This window comes from Vombatus ursinus, unplaced genomic scaffold (assembly GCF_900497805.2).
Source record: "Vombatus ursinus unplaced genomic scaffold, bare-nosed wombat genome assembly UNPS02014812.1, whole genome shotgun sequence".
Classification (NCBI taxonomy): Eukaryota; Metazoa; Chordata; class Mammalia; order Diprotodontia; family Vombatidae; genus Vombatus; species Vombatus ursinus.
In genome coordinates this window covers 8,368,785-8,385,455 of record NW_020954590.1, presented here as the reverse complement: position 1 = coordinate 8,385,455, position 16,671 = coordinate 8,368,785, and the positions used below count along the sequence as shown (strand labels likewise).

Here is a 16,671-nt window from a genome sequence, read left to right as displayed (position 1 = left end):
AGAATTCCTCATAACTGTATTCCATAATATTAACTGATAATAAATTGGAAAGTTATAAGACAAAGTTTTCTGAGCAGTTGGAGTGCAGATTAACTGACAGAAGTATCTGACTTAAATCACTCAATTCCTTTTTTCTCTATCAAACTGATGTTTTACGCTATAAATATTTTTGTACATGTGGGTCCTTTTCCTTTTTTTTATGATCTCTGGGATACAGAACTAATGGTGGTATTGATTGATCAAAGGGTATGCATAATTTGATTGCCCTTTGGCCATAGTTCCAAATTGCTCTCCAGAATGGTTGGATCAATTCACAACTCCACTGACAATGCATTAATGTTCCAGTTTTTCCACATTTTCTCCAACATCCATCATTTTCCTTTTCTGTCATATTAGCCAATCTGATGAGTGGGAGATGGTATCTCAGAGTTGTTTTAATTTTCATTTCTCTAATCAATTGTGATTTAGAGCATTTTTTTACATATGACTATAGATAGCTTTAATTTCTTCATCTGAAAACTGCCTGTTCATATCCTTTGACCAATTGGAGAAGGACTTATATTCTTATAAATTTGACTCAGTTCTTTTTATATTTAGAAATGATGCCTTTTTCTGAAACATTGGCTGTAAAACATTGGCTGTATTTCCCAACTTTCTGCTTTCCTTCTAATCTTGGATGTTTTGTTTGTGCAAAACCTTTTTAATTTAATGTAATCAAAATTACCCATTTTGCATTTCATAATATTTTCTGTCTCTTGTTTGGTCATAAATTCTTCTCTTCTCCTTAGATCTGACAGGTAAACTATTCCTTGCTCTCTTAACTTGCTTATGATATCACCCTTTATGTCCAAATCAGAGGTTCCCAAACTAATTTGGCCTAATGTCTTCTTAAAAAAAAATTACTCAGCACCCCCCCGGAAATCTACTTTCTTTAACCCGTTAGTGGTTTTTTTTAATTCATGTTATTTCAAAACAGTATAATTTTTTAAAATATATCTTAAATTTGATATTTTATTGTAAATTTGTTTCTTTCTGCATTGAAATTTTGATGACATGATATTACTTAATGTAACCATATAATATCATATTGTAGACAAGTCATTACATGCACATATTCCTGCTGATGCATGCTGGACTTCCCACTAATGCATGACACGCTCACCTGCCAACACTTGTTTGTTAAGACCTGTCAGTGGACTTGACCACTGATTGGTTATAACTTGCATTTTGTGTGTTTATTTGGAAAATAACATAATAACTATGGCTTTAACTCTGTTACAGAACATATGAAACATGTATGAGTGATTTTTCAAAATTTTATCTTCTCTTATTTCCTTATGTTTCCTCCATCCCCTTATTTTTATTCAATGCCCCCCAATTACACCTGTGGCTACTGCTATCCCTCTGGATCATTCCATCACCCACCATAGGGTGTTATTGCCCATTTTGGGAACCTATGAATCATGGACCCATTTTGACCTTATCTTGGTGTACCATGTGAGATATTGGTCCATGCCTAGTTTCTGCCATACTATTTCCCAGTTTTCCCAGCAGTTTTTTTTTTTTATCAAACAGTGAGTTCTTTTCCCAAAAGCTAGAGTCTTTGGGTTTATCAAACAGTAGATTACTATAGTAATTTACTACTGTCTTTTGTACCTATTCTATTCCTCTGGTCCACCAATCTATTTCTTAGCTAATACCAAAGTTTTGAAGATTGTCACTTTATAATATAGTTTTCGATCTGGTACACCTAAGCCACCTTCCTTTGCATTTTTTTTCATTAATTCCAATGATATTCTTGACCTTTTGTTCTTCCAGATGAATTTTGTTATTATTTTTTCTAGCTCTATAAAATAAATTTTTGGTAGTTTGATTGACATGTCACTAAATAAGTAAATTAATTTAGGCATAATTGTCATTTTTTATTATATTAGCTCGGCCTACCCATGGGCAATTGATAATTTTCCAATTGTTTAGATCTCACTTTCTTTGTGTGAAAAGCATTTTGTAATTGTGATCATGTAGTTCCTGGATTTGTTTTGGCAGGTAGACCCCCAAATATTTTATATTGTGTATAGTAATTTTTAATGGAATTTTTCTTTCTATTTCTTGCTGCTGGGCTTTGTTGGCAATTTTTAGAAATGATGATGATTTATGTGGGTTTATTTTATATCCTGCAAATTTGCTTAAGTTGTTAATTATTTCAAGTAGCTTTTTAGTTGATTCTCCAGGATTCTCTAAATATACCATCATATTATCTGTAAAGAGTGATAGTTTTGTTTCCTCATTGCCTATTCTAATCCTTTCAATTTCTTTTTCTTCTCTTATTGCTAAAACTAACATTTCTAGTACAATGTTGAATAACAGTGGTTATAATGGGCATGTTTGTTTCATCCCTGATCTTATTGTGAAAGCTTCTAACTCATCCTCATTTCAAAGAATGCTTGCTGATGGTTTTATTTAGATATCATTTTAAGAAAAACTCCATTTATTCCTATCTCTCTAGTGTTTTTAATAGGAATGGGTGCTATATATTGCTAAAAGCTTTTTCTGCACCTACTGAGATAATGATATGATTTCTGCTATTTTTGATATTGATATGGTCAGCTATGCTGATAGTTTTCCTGATATTGAACCAGTCCTACATTTCTGGTATAAATCCCACCGTATGATAAATTGCTGTAATCTCTTGGTAATATTTTATTGGAAATTTATGCATCAATATTTGTTAGGGAAATTGGTTTATAATTTTCTCTCTCTGTTTTGGCTCTTCCTGTTATAGGATTCAGCACCATATTTGTGGCATAAAGGGAATTTAGCAGGACACCTTCTTCACCTATTTTCCCAGTTTATGTGGTAATAGAATTAATTGTTCTTTAAATGTTTGGCGGAATTCACTTGTAAAACCATTGGGCCCTGGAGATTTTTTTCTTAGGGAGTTCATTGATGGCTTGTTCAATTTCTTTTTCTAAAAAATGGGGTTCTTTGAATATTTTATTTCCTCTTCTATTAATCTGGGCAATTTATATTTTTTGTAAATATTCATCCATTTCACTTAGGTTGTCTGATTTATTAGCATATAATTGGGCAAAGTAACTCCTCATTATTGCTTTAATTTCCTCATCATTGGTGGTGAATTCACCCTTATCATTTTTGATACTGGTAGTTTGGTTTTCTTCTTTCTTATTTTAAATCAAATTAGCCAAAGGGTATTTTTTTTCATAAAACCAGCTCTTAGTTTTATTTATTAGTTCAATAGTTTTCTTACTTTCAATTTTATTACTCTCTCCTTTGATTTCCAGAATTTCTAATTTGGTATTTAATTGGGGACTTTTAATTTGTTTTTTTTCTAGTTTTTTTTAGTTGCATGCCCAATTTCATTGATTTCCTTTTTCTCTATTTTATTCATGTAATCATTTAGAGATATAAAACTTCCCCTAAGAAGTGCTTTAGTTGCATCCCATAAATTTTATTGTGTTGCTCATTATTGTCATTCTCTTTGATGAAATTATTGATTGTTTCTATGATTTGTTGTTTGACCCACTCATTCTTTAGGATTAAATTATTTTCCAATTAATTTTTAATCTATCTTCCCATGTCCCTTTATTACACATAATTTTGATTGCATCATGATCTGAAAGGGTGCATTTCATATTTCCGCCTTTTGCATTTGATTGCGAGATTTTTATGCCCTGATACATGAACAATTTTTGTGTAGATGCCATGTACCACTGAGAAAAAGGTATATTCCTTTCTGTCCCCATTCAATTTTCTCCAGAGGTCTATCATATCTAACTTTTCTAAAATTCTATTTACCTCCTCAACTTTTTTCTTGTTTATTTTGTGGTTAAATTTATATAGTTCTGAGAGGGGGAGGTTGAAGTCCACCACTAGTATAGGTTTGCTGTCTATTTCTTCCTTTTATCCACTTAAATTCTCCTCTAACAATTTGGATGCTATACCACTTGGCACATATATGTTTAGCACTTACATTACTTCATTGTCTATGGTACCTTTTAACAAGATGTAGATTCCTTCCTTATCTCTTTTAATTAGATCTATTTTTGCTTTGTCTGAGATCAGGATTGCTACCATTGCTTTTTTTGTTTGTTTGTTTTTTTACTTCAGCTGAACTATGATATATCCTACTCCAGCCTTTTATCATTATTATGTGTGTGTCCCTGTGCTTCAAATGTGTTTGTTGTAAACAACATATTGTAGGATTATGATTTTTAATCCACTCTGCTATCTTCTTCTGTTTTATGAGAGATTTCACCCATTAACATTCACAGTTATGATTAGTAACTGTGTTTCCTCCTTCATCCTGTTTTTCCCCATTTATACTTTTTCTTTCCTTTCACCCTGTCCTTCCTCACTAGTGTTTTGCTTCTGACCACCACTTCCCTCAATCTGCCCTCCCTTCTAACAGTGCCCCCCTCCTATTTCTTCCCCCTTTTCCCTTTTCCTTTCCTATAGGGTCAGATACATTTCTATTCCCAACTCAACATATATGTTATTCCCTCTGTGAGCCAAATCCAATGAGAGTAAGGTTCAAACAATACTCACCCCCTCTCTTCTTTCCCTCCACTGTAATAGTTCTTTCATACCTCTCTTCATGTGATATATTTTATCCTATTCTTCTTCCCCCTTTCTTCTTCTCCCAGTACAATCCTTTTTTCATCCTTTTGTTTTTTTTTATATCATCACATCAAAGTCAATTTATACACACAACCTCTGTCTATGTATACTACTTCTAACTGCCCTGGTAGAGATACAGTTCGCAAGAGTTACAAGTATCATGTTCCCATGTAGGGATGTAAACAATTTAACCTTATTGAATAACATGTTTGTTTTTTTCTTTCCTGTTTATCTTTTTATATTTCTCTTTCCTGATCAAATTTGAAGCTCAAATTTTCTGTTCAGCTCTGGTCTTTTCAATAGGAACGTTTGAAAGTCCCTGTTTCATTGAATGTACATCTTTCCCCCTGAAAGATTATACTCAGTTTTGCTGGCTAGTTGTTTCTTGGTTGTAATCCAAGCTCCTTTGTCTTACAGAATATCGTATTCCAAACCCCCCAATCTTTTAATGTAGAAGCTGCTAAATCCTACGTAATCCTGATTATGGTTCTTTGATGTTTGAATTATTTTTTTCTGACTCCTTGCAATATTTTCTTCTTGGACTGTTAATTCTGGAATTTGGATAAATTATTCCTTGGAGTTTTCATTTTGGGATCTCTTTCAGGAGGAGATGGGTGGATTTTTTAATGACTGTTTTACCCTCTGGTTCTAGGATATTAAGGCAGTTTTCCTTGATAATTTCTTCAAAGATGCTGTCCAGGCTGATTTTTTGAACATGACTTTCAGGTAGTCCAATAATTCTTAAATTTTCTCTCCTGGATCTATCTTTTGCATCAGTTGTTTTTCCAATGAGATATTTTACATTTTCTTCTTTTTTTTGTTCTTTTGATTTTGTTTGACTGATTCTAGATGTCTCCTAGAGTTATTAGCTTCCACTTGTCCAATTCTAATTTCTCAGGAATTATTTCCTTCAGTTATCTTTTGTACCTCCTTTTCCATTTGGACAATTCTACTTTTTAAGGAGTTGTTTTCCTCAATGGATTTATTTTTTTTCCATTTGGCTATTTGCATTTTTAAAGGAATTCTTTTTTTCTTTTCTTTTCTTTTTTTCTTTTTTGGCTAGGCAATGGGGTTAAGTGACTTGTGCAGGGTCACACAGTTAGTAAGTGTCAAGTGTTTGGTCTGAGGCTGTATTTGAACTCAGGTCCTCCTAAATCCAGGGCTGGTGCGCTATCCACTGCACCACCTAGCTGCCCCAAGGAATTCTTTTCTTCAGTCAATTTTTGTTCTTCCTTTTCCAAGCTATCTATTCTTTCTTGCATAACTCTCATTTCTTTTCCCAATTTTCTCCTGTCTCTCCTATTTGATTTTTAAAATCCTATTTGAGCTCCCCTAAGAAGGCTTTTTGGGTTTAAGACCAATTCATCTTCCCCTTTGAGGCTTTATATGTAGGCATTTTGAAATTGTTGTCCTTTTCTGGATTTATGTTTTGATCTTCCCTGTCACCACAGTAGTTTTCTATGGTCAGAACTTTTTTTCTGTTTGTGTGTGTGTGTGTGTGTGTGCTAATTTTTAAATCTATTTTGTGACTTTTAAAGTTGAGCTCTGCTCCTGGGGTACAGGGGTCACTGTCCCAAGCTTCTTGAGTTGGGGGCCAGGGATCTGGTCACTGGTTTTCTTTGCTGGCAGCTTGCCCACTGCACTGGTGTGGCCTGGCCTAGTCGTGCCTGTTGTGCCTTCTGCTCTGGGGCTGGAGGTCTCAAATATGACCTGCTGTACCCCTGAACTGTTGAGCCAGGACCAAGGGACCTTGGCTGCTGATCTGTGCTGTTGCTAAGAGCCTTCCTATGGCTTACCCACATACCATCTGCACTGGGCTACACTCCCCTTTTTACCCAAGTGAGATAGACCTTTCCTGAAGCCTTTCTAAGTTACATTAAGCTAGAAAAATATCTCACTCCATTTTTTATGTTGGATCTGTCACTCCAGAACCTGTTTAGAGGCTTGATTTAACAGTTTTTTTTCCTGAGGGAAACTAGAGTGAGCTCAGAAAACTTCATGGCTTTTCTCCACCATCTTGGCTTTGCTTCCCTGAGCTAAGTCTGAAAGGAAACCAGGGAAACTGAGAGGCAGAGGTGAGGGGATAGAGATGGAAAATGACCACCAAAGGCAATGACATGCAATGAGGAGTGCCATGTGTGAAGAACATCAAGTAAGCCAGTGTCACAGGACTCTAGAGTGCACAGAGTAGAGTAAGTGTTAAGAAGACTGAAAAGGTAGGAAGGGTCCTGGTACTGAGAGGCTTTCTATTTGGTTCTAGAGGTAATAGGAAGCCACTGGAACCTAGTGATCAGGAGAGTGCCATGATCATACCTACATTTTAGAAAAATCACCCTATCACTTGAGTGGAGAATGGACTAGAGTAGGGAGAGACTTGAGAAAGGGAGAACAGTTGGAAGACCATTGCAATAGTACTAGCAAGAGGGGATAAAGTCCTGAACTATGGTGGTGGTTGCATGAATGGAGAAAAGGTAATAGATATAAGCAAAGGTTATGAAGGTAGGAACACCCAGGATGAAAATAATTTGAAATATATTCATAGTGTAGGGCTTAGCAATGTATCTGGGTACATTTCATTGGGGATTATGAATTTCCTTTACTAAAGAAAGCTGAGTAAGTAAGTCTATGACTAGACTGGTAAAGAAAATCTTCAGACCATGGAAAGATAGAGAAGCAACAGGGAAAGCACATTTTACAGCTGGAAGACTTTATGGTCTCTGCTTTTCCTTTCTCCTCATTCACATCAGTACTGTAATTGGATTCAGTGTCAGAAATAACTTGGATATTCTTTGAGGCCATAGTTAGCTACAGCTTTGACCTTTGCACCTGAGATGGAACAAAATAAAGATGGTTTCTAAGTTCTACCCATTGATTGTCATCCAGGAATGAGAAAGTGAGAGGGTACACATTGAACTACATGTTCTCAAAGGTACCTCACAGATCTAAGATTGTGACAAAAAGGTATACACTCTAGAATTGCAAAGGATCTTAGTTTAACCCTCTAATTTCACATATGAGAAAATTAGGTCAAAGAAGTTAAATGACTTGGCCAAGGTCACGGGTAATATGGGGAAACAACAGGATTTGAAAACAGGTCTTCTAATTTTCAATAGAACTCCTTTTGCTATCAATGTGATGTAGCAGATATGTTCTCTCATTAACTAGTCTCCTAAAGAAGCAATTATTATCTCCATATTAATTCTGTACTCCTTGGATCTTTGTACTTATAGCATTGGGCCAGAAAGAGTGAGCTAAATAATACTGTATCTAGATAATATTGATTGTTCAAGAATACTTACAAGGACTTTCAGGTAGCTAGAATGTAAGCAGAATTCTTAGACACTCTCTTGCATTACTCCATGTGTTATGACATTTTTTGAACATCTGCATCAGCAAATGTAAATAGCTATAATAGTGTTATATGCTGGCTATGGCAGAATGGTACTGCTGGTGATGGTGGTTGAGAAGAATGAGCAAAGGGCAGGGTGCAAGTGGACTGATTGTTGCTGTCTAAACAGCTAGGAGGAGATGAGTTGAACTCAGAGTTTGATATTAGCATAGAGTTCTATTCAGGGGAGCAGCTAGGGAGTTGCCTATATCTAGGAACCATTTACCCAGGAAACTCAACCCTGTATATGAACCAGAGAAAAGGAATCTGGGGGTATTTTGGAGCCAGCTCAATCAGCTGGCTCAAGAGCCTATTAAATGTTCAGTGCGACCATTTACACCCTAGAACTCTGTAAACTACACGTTGGGGTTTGATTTATTATTTTGTTGATTGCTAGACTTAAGAAAGTGTTGGCAAAGCAGCTCACACTTTACAAAGTGGGCCACGCGAATACCACTAGAACTATTCAAACAAGGACATGCTAGGGGTGAGGATAATGAAGTATACTATGGCCAAGATTCATGTTTGCTTGAAGAGTTACTGTCTTCAAATAGCTGAAGGGCAGTCTTTTGGGAAGAAATAGATTTACCTGATCTATTGAGCAGAACTTGCACCATAGGTAGAAAGTGCAGGGAGAGGAGATCTGGTTCAATACAAGTAAGAACTATCTAGCCATTAATGCTGTCAAAAACCAAAAGAGGACCCCTGGTAAAACAAGGGGTTTCACTGTCTCTAGAAGCTCTCAATCAGTGATGAGATAGAGTTGATTCCTTCATAGGGTAAGAATTTTGATTAAATCACCTCTAAAGTTCCTTCTAGTTTTGAGTCTATGATATACCTTGTATTTATCCTGCATTTATCTTGCATACATTGTATATATCCTTCATGAATGTGGCTGAAGCAGGTTCTGTGGAGTGCTTAGAGCTTGGTCAGGTATCGAAGACCAAGGTCATCCACTGCATCCTAGGCCATCTCCAGTTGTCTTCACTTTTGTCCTGCAACTAGACTTCTGTGACTCAGGAAGAGAGAGTGAAGCTGACAACTTCGCACAACTCTACCTCACTTAAATCTAATTCACGTGCAAGTCAAGACATCACCTGTGATGTCATTGGTCCTCTTTGAAAATGAAGGACGAACAACAATTTTGTGTATTCCTATATATGTATATATGTGTTATCTCTCCAGTAGAAGCAAGGACTGTCTCATTGTTGTCTCTCTAACCATGGCACCTAACACATTGCCTGGCACATGGTAGGCACTTTATAAATGATTATTGATTGAATGATTATTCATAAAATATTGAAAAAATGATCTTATAGATACATTCTACCAGTGAAATTAGAAAGCAACTACTTATATCCTGAAGGCAGAACACTACAGTCAGAATTATACATGAGCATAACTACTTGCTACAAGAAGATGAAAAGAAATTTTTAAAGGCAAGGATTTTAGGCAGCAACACCCCCACTTTTATTAGCATTTCTCCCTTAGGCCATGTTTTTCCTTCAGTACCTCAGTTCCTTATCAAATATACACCTTCACCTTACCAGTCATTTGAATTGGAGTTAGTCTGTGGAAATAATTTTTGTACCAATAAATTTTGTTCCATTATAAAACAGCTGGTTACCTTCCTATTATTCCACAAACTGGCATGATGATTTACTATAAATACCAAAAAAGGGAACATTCCATTTATGCTAGATACTAGAAAAATGCATTTAATATCAAAGAGTCATTCTAGAAAGAACTATTAGAATCCACTACAAATTACTCCATAAATGTTTTTACCCTTAGAAGTTACTGGATAAATTGAACAAGTTTTTAAGGGAAATTGTGCCTTCACTTCACAAATATATCTACCAAGTTTCAAAGTAATACATTCCAACATTATCATACACTCCATTAAAAGAAGACTAAAAGACAATGAATAGAGAGGATGAATGAGTGATACATATTCATAATAGGTAAAGTTTAATCTCATACTTGTGAATATGGGAGTCAAGCATCTCCACACCAATCTCTGGATTTGAACTCAGGTCCTCCTGACTTCAGGGCCAGTGCTCTATCCACTGTGCCACCTAGCTGCCCCAAGTTTGTATCTTTTCGCTACTAATCCCTGAGAAATCTATGCTCCCACTGACTTCCATATTTTTTTCCCTAAAAAAAAGTTTTAAAATTTCAAATGCTCTACTTAAGTTATCTCTAATAAGTAAACTCTATCAATTCCTCTGGCTCTCATTTTGAGAAATATATAAATCACTTCTTTTTTTTTTCAGACTTGAAGTTGAATTATATTATTCTCTGGGCTGTTTGGCAGCAAATTATTTTCAGGATTTTGTCTCCTAGATTCTCTCCAAGAGGCTTTACAAAAAAAAAAAAAACAACGAAAGTTGTCTCCAATTTCTCTTATTTCTCTCTTTCTCTATCATTCATCTGTTCTCTTAGGCTGTTTCTCCACATATTGATACAGTTCCATGAACTATTCTGACTAACTTTGAGGCAGGGCAGGCAAGCTTGTTTGCTTGTTTTCTTAATTTATGTTGCTTGTCCCAAGTGTAGCATGTGGTATTTGCCCCTGGCAAGATTCCATTTGTGGCTCTAGTTGGTAGTAAGATCAATTATTAGCTTTATGTTGAGTTTGTAGAGTTTTTTTATGTGTAGTTGGAGGCAAACAACCTGCCCAGCAGATATTCTACATCCCCAGAGAGCACTGTGAGAATCCAAGGAGAAAATACATTGGGTCCCTGTAGTGATAGAAGTGTGAATTGCCTTGGTCACATGTGTTCTCCATATCTGTGCCTCCGTACTAGTGTTCCTGTGCACTCATTCTTCCAAATAACATTATGTGTGTTTCTGGAAGAATACAGAATACAGTCTAGGTTTATTGGGAGAAGGGGGAAAGAGTATATTATAGCTACTGTTTTTATGATACAATCTCAATAATTACTTTTATTTTGAGCTAAATGTGCCCTTTGACTATGGAAGGGAAATGAATCTATGGGGACTCGTGAAGTATATTTAGGAGTATAAACCCACAGAATTCTTGGCATAGTTATAACCCCAGAGGACCCAAGCCTTGAGTGAGACTTGGAAGGGTGGTCCAGAGGGGCCCCTACATTTGAATAAACATATAGTTATTCAGCATTAAATAGGGGATAAAATATAAAGCAATTTCATTTTGTCGGAGCTGTTAGTGTGTCTAAGTATTATTGATGGCAAACTGGAAACCACTGGTTATTTTTCTTCATTCACATGACTCACACTGGAATAATAGCTGACATTTTGAAAGTAGAACTTCACATATGGCATAAGTTAAAGTATTCATGCTCTGAATTTTATGACCTCATTAAAGGGAATTAAGACCTCCTCGAAGCTGTAATGCCAAACTCAAAGTATAATTTTAAAAAATTATTTGTGCATGCTTTACAGTTTTTTTCCTTTATGACTAAATGATCATTTGGAATTTCTTTAATTATTCTATATACATAGATTACTTAATAAGAAAAACTGTTTTTGACAAGTTCTGCCATATCTTGGAAATGAGCTCATGGTCCAATTCTGAAAATAATTAGTTTTCGTGCTTTAAGACAACTTTATGGATCATCTTTATTATTTAGTGAGAAACATATTTAGTTAATTATTGTGTCACAATATATATGTTGATGTTTTTCTTAAGTCTATGAAATAGGAAATTCCTGTTTTAAAAAAAAAAAGCTTTAAAAATCCAAAATAGAAGTTTTAAAAATAATCTTTTTAAAGTATACCTTTATTTTATTTTTTTTAATAATTCAGTGGTAATCTTACAGTTAGTCAAGTACTGCCTATATTTAAAAATTTTTAATGATAAATACAATTGGAATAAGGCTGAATCTTTGTCATCATTTTTGTTTTTTCTTTAACTTAATTTTCCATAATTCAGTTTCAAGTGAAAGTTGTTAGCAGATAAAAATGCAGGTCTATAAATTAGCATTATATTTCAATATTATCAGCAGTTAAGTCATATCAGGTCAGTCTTGCCAATATTTTATGGATTGAAATGAAACAGTATTTAGGTTAGCTATCAAATAAGCAATGTTACAATTGAACAGGTAGGGTGGGGGTATAAGCAGGGGTTGGTGCTGGTAGTCACTTGAGGAATGTTCTTATAGGTATGTCCTTTGGTTTTGAAAGCTCTTTTTCATTTTGGCAGTCATAAGTTTTTGTATGTATTTAGATGAACTGATTTCCCTGAAAGGTATGGTCAGAACGATTTCAGGATAAGTAGACATAGAGTCTAGGTCATTGTCCTATTGGTCACATTCGCAGCTCATTCTTAAATACGTGCGATTTCTTGAATGAACTTTGAACCATAAATATGAGACTCCAGATTCACCTGGGGTGGTTCAGGAGAAACAGAGTAGTAGGCAGAAATTGAACCTGACTGCCCCCAAAGGCGCAATGCAATCCATTTCCCATTTCCCCTTTTGAAATACCTATTTCTCTTAGTTTGGTGAATAATCATCCGAGCCCAACATTGCTATGTACTACCATAATTAATACCCTATAAAAACAAAAACAAAGAGAAAAATACTCTAGAGAGGTGAAAAAGTAGTTCTGTGAGTTTTTACAAAGTGATGCTTATTAGCTTGAGCAAACCATTTTCTGCCAAGTGAAAACAGTCCCACCTATAAATTCAGGAGGCTAAGGGTTTCCAGCCCTCTTCATTCCCTGGAACACAAGTTAAGAATCCATTAGCAGAATAGTTTGAAACTGCTAATGGACGATATGTGTCTTCTGGAGGATCAAGAGCATTATTACATTAAATAGCGTGTAGTTAGTAATGACTGCAAGAAATCCCTAAAGCAAAATGTCTGGGTGCCCAGGGGTTCAAAGAAAATGACATACTCTGTCACTAAGTATACCTACATATATCATAATTGCTTCTATTTCCCTTGACATGAAAAACAAAATGTTCTCCATATTTTCTTCTGTAGTGTTACCTATGCGTAAGAGAGGATGAGGAGCAGAATGTCTTATACAGAAAGGAAAAGTCAGGAAAAAGGAAAACTTACAGAAAGCAGTATTTGGATGGCACTGTGGATGACCTCCAGGTACTGAAAGTCAATCACACAGCCTGTCACCGAGACATAAGTGTAGTCATCCATCATTCCGTGAGCCGAAGGTGGTAGCACTCTCCGTACACAGCCTGGTCCGTGCTCTCGCCACCAAGATCGGTGCACTGAGATGTTAAATGTCATTAGGTCGGTATCCTGGGTAGTGAAGGGAGAGGGGAAAGATCTTGTTATATTACCATCTCGAATTCAGTTCAGAGCAAGAAATGTAATTTCAGTGTTTAATTAAAAACAGCGGGGGAAAAAGTGAAATGATCAGTTTGGATATGAGTTATTAACAAAAAAACCCTATGCATTCTATGTTTAAGCTATTGAGCTATAGTTATCATTACTCAAACTAATTATTTGAAGGAGAAGTAATAAAATATCAAGATCACAAGAAGTCAGGAATTAAAAGACTAGATCCTCTAGTTGTTTTATTTTAAAAACTGTTTTCTACATGCATATGAATGTTTGTGAAACAGTGCATATGATAGTATATCCACAGTATTGAGATGTATCTTAACAAGCATACTGGAACTGATACATGCAAATAACTCAAACTAACACAGCAGCTAATGGTACAACAACTCTATGAATATGGAAGGACTACTTTTATTATTCCTCCTTTACAGAAGAGGAAATTGAGTTTTTGAGAAGTTAAATTACAAGCCAATAACAAAACCACTGGTGAGTGGTGGAAACTGAATTTGAACCTAGGTCTGAATTGAAATTCAGCCCTCTTCCAACTATTGTTGTTCAGTCCTTTCAGTTGTGTTCAACTCTTTGTGACCCCATTTGGGGTTTTCTTGGCAAAGATACTGGACTGGTTTGTCATTTTCTTCTCCAGTTCATTTTACAGATGAAGAAACTGAAGCAAATAAAAAAGTAGCTTGCTTGGGATCACACAGCTAGCAAGTGCCTGAGGCCAGATTTGAACTCAGGAAGATGAGTCTTCCTGATTCCAGGCCCTTACTCTATCCACTGAGCTACCTACTCTTCCAACTATACCATGACATTAAAAGCCTAAAACTATTTACCCTGGAAGGCTGTATGATGCTCCCATCCTTTATATATATTTTGGCACATAATTCTTCAGAGTTTCTTTCAAAATTTGCATCACAGTGTTCTGAATATTTTCAATGGTAGCAAATACTCCTCTTTTGAACATGGATTTGAATTGGAAACAAACTAAAAAGTACCTGAAGGTGGTGTACTGCTGCATTAATAGAAAATTTCTAGATGAAGAGAATAGTGCAACTATGCTTTGCAATGATTAGATAGTATTTATAGTATTGTGCCCGTTCAAGATATCACATTTAAAAGGGACATTGACAAACTGGAGCACATCCAAAGCATGATGCTTTAGATTGTGCATGTTCAATAAATTATGTCATATGAGAAATGGTTGAGGAAGATGAAGTGTTTAGCCAGAAATCTTGGAGAGCAGTAAGCTCTTCTGCAGGATAAATTTTCTTTAACCATTATAACTTTTGAACAAAGGAACTGGCTGACTTCAGCAGCTTCAGTGGCAAGAGAGAAATTACTAGTTGCTTTGCTTTGTGGTCTAGGTGTTTCTTCATGAGGTGTACAGAAAAAAAATGCCCTCTCCTAGGCGTCTTTGCCTATTTGCTGGTAATCTCCTTGAGGGCAGGACTTTATTTGTCCCTTTATTTGTATCCTCTGCGCCTACCACAGTACCTGGTACTTAATAAATGTTTATTGAATTGAAAATTGAACAAAGGGCAAGTGACTTGCCCAGGATCACACACATAGTAAATATCTAAAGCTAGATTTGAACTTGGGTCTTCTTGATTCCAAGTTCAACCTGATCTTTTGTTTGCTCTCTCAGGTAGGTCTCAGAATAAATTTTATTTTCTCTATAAGGTTCTTTTACTTTAGACTTAGTTGCCCTTAACAGATGGAATGTAGCAGGTCTTTCCCTCTAGCCATTTCCCTAGTGGCAGGGATTCAACAGCAAAATTACTTTGATTCAGCTTAATAGTTCATTATCTGATAAGAATAAGTTTTGTGCTAAAAAAATGCATAAAGAGTAGATTAATACAAAGCAACATTTGGAATGTTTTTGTTTATCTTGTAAGCTACCATCTAAATCTAAATAGAAACATTGAAGGCAATTTGAGACATTACCTGATTTTTAATACAATAGAATATATTCTTTTTTTTTTTTTAGGCAATTGGGATTTAAGTGACTTGCCCAGAGTCACACAGCTACTTAGTGTCAAGCGTTTGGTCTGAGGTTGGATTTGAACTCAGGTCCTCCTGACTTCAGGGCTGGTGCTCTACCCACAACAGAATATACTCTTGTTATTGAATATTTTCCATTTTCACACACTGGGTAATGAAAAATGTGTTGTCTTATCCACTTTTCCTAATCTGCTTCAGAGCATCATTCTCATTAATTATTATGTCACATTAAATATTGTTTTTTTTTCTTAAGTCTGTTTATTAGAGGGGGAGCTAGGTGGCATAGTGGATAGAGCTCTGGTCTTGGAGTCAGGAAGGCCTGAGTTCAAATTTGGACTTTGACACTTACTACTTACTGGCTGTGTGACCCTGGGCAAGTCATTTAACCCCTATTGCCTCAACAAAAAAGAAAAAAAATCTGTATATTAGAGAATAAAAAAATTAAAAATTAAAAAAAAACTTTAAGAGTCAAAGTATAAGTTTTAAAAGTATTTGTTTTATCATAACTTTATTTTATCTTCATGATTTCATGATAATCTTATATCAAATTAAATAATGTTTATGTTTTAAAGTCTTTTAATGAATATTTACCATCTTTTCAACTTGACAATCTGTTTTAAAGTGATGAGAGATAATAGTGATAGCCCGAATAAAGTTCCTTTCTGCAGATTACTTTCCAACCAACTGAGGTAAATGTAGATGGACCCATTGTCTAGTACTTTGTGTTGCAAATAATAGGTATGATCTTCTATCGTTGTGGCAGAAAATTTAGGTAGACCCAGCAATAGTTAGATGCCCTAAGAGGCGTCTTTCATAACCAGGAAGTTTTCCATCTGTAACAATTCTACAAAATCCATATGAACTCTTGACCTAAGTTTTCTGGTCATCTCCCAGCAACAGGTGAACTTTCCTTGCTTATCCTCCTTCTATTCTATTTCAGCCCTTCCTATTCTTCAGCATGGTTTAGACAGAGAGCTTGGTTTACTTGATAGAGTACAAGTCCCTGCTCAGACCTCTTTAAAATGGGGATAACAACAGTATCTGCCTCATAGAATTGTGGTGAACATCAAATGACATACTTTAAGTAGAGCACTTCTATAAATGTTAAAGTGTTATATAAATGTGAAATATTATCATCATCTCTTGTAGCATACATATGATTACGTATACATAATCGGCAGCTAGGTGGCCCAGTGGATAGAGCACAAAGCCTGGGATCCTGTATCCCCAGAACCTAACACTGTGCATGGCACAGAGTAGGCACTCAGTAAATTTTTGATTGACAAGTGTTCATCCTGCTTCTGCTTGAATCAGCACTGAGCAGGGCACTTTTCCCCCAAAGTTAGC

General features: G+C 35.6%; 1 protein-coding gene across 1 annotated transcript in view; it reads right to left on the bottom strand.

The window, feature by feature from the left end:
- Nucleotides 1-16,671, bottom strand: part of LOC114053832 (sodium/potassium-transporting ATPase subunit beta-1-interacting protein 3) — a 777,776-nt gene that overhangs the window by 170,012 nt on the left and 591,093 nt on the right. The window contains exon 4 of the mRNA XM_027876960.1: nt 13,078-13,275. Coding sequence (XP_027732761.1) covers nt 13,078-13,275 — 198 coding nt within the window. The remainder of the gene's footprint in view (nt 1-13,077; nt 13,276-16,671) is intronic.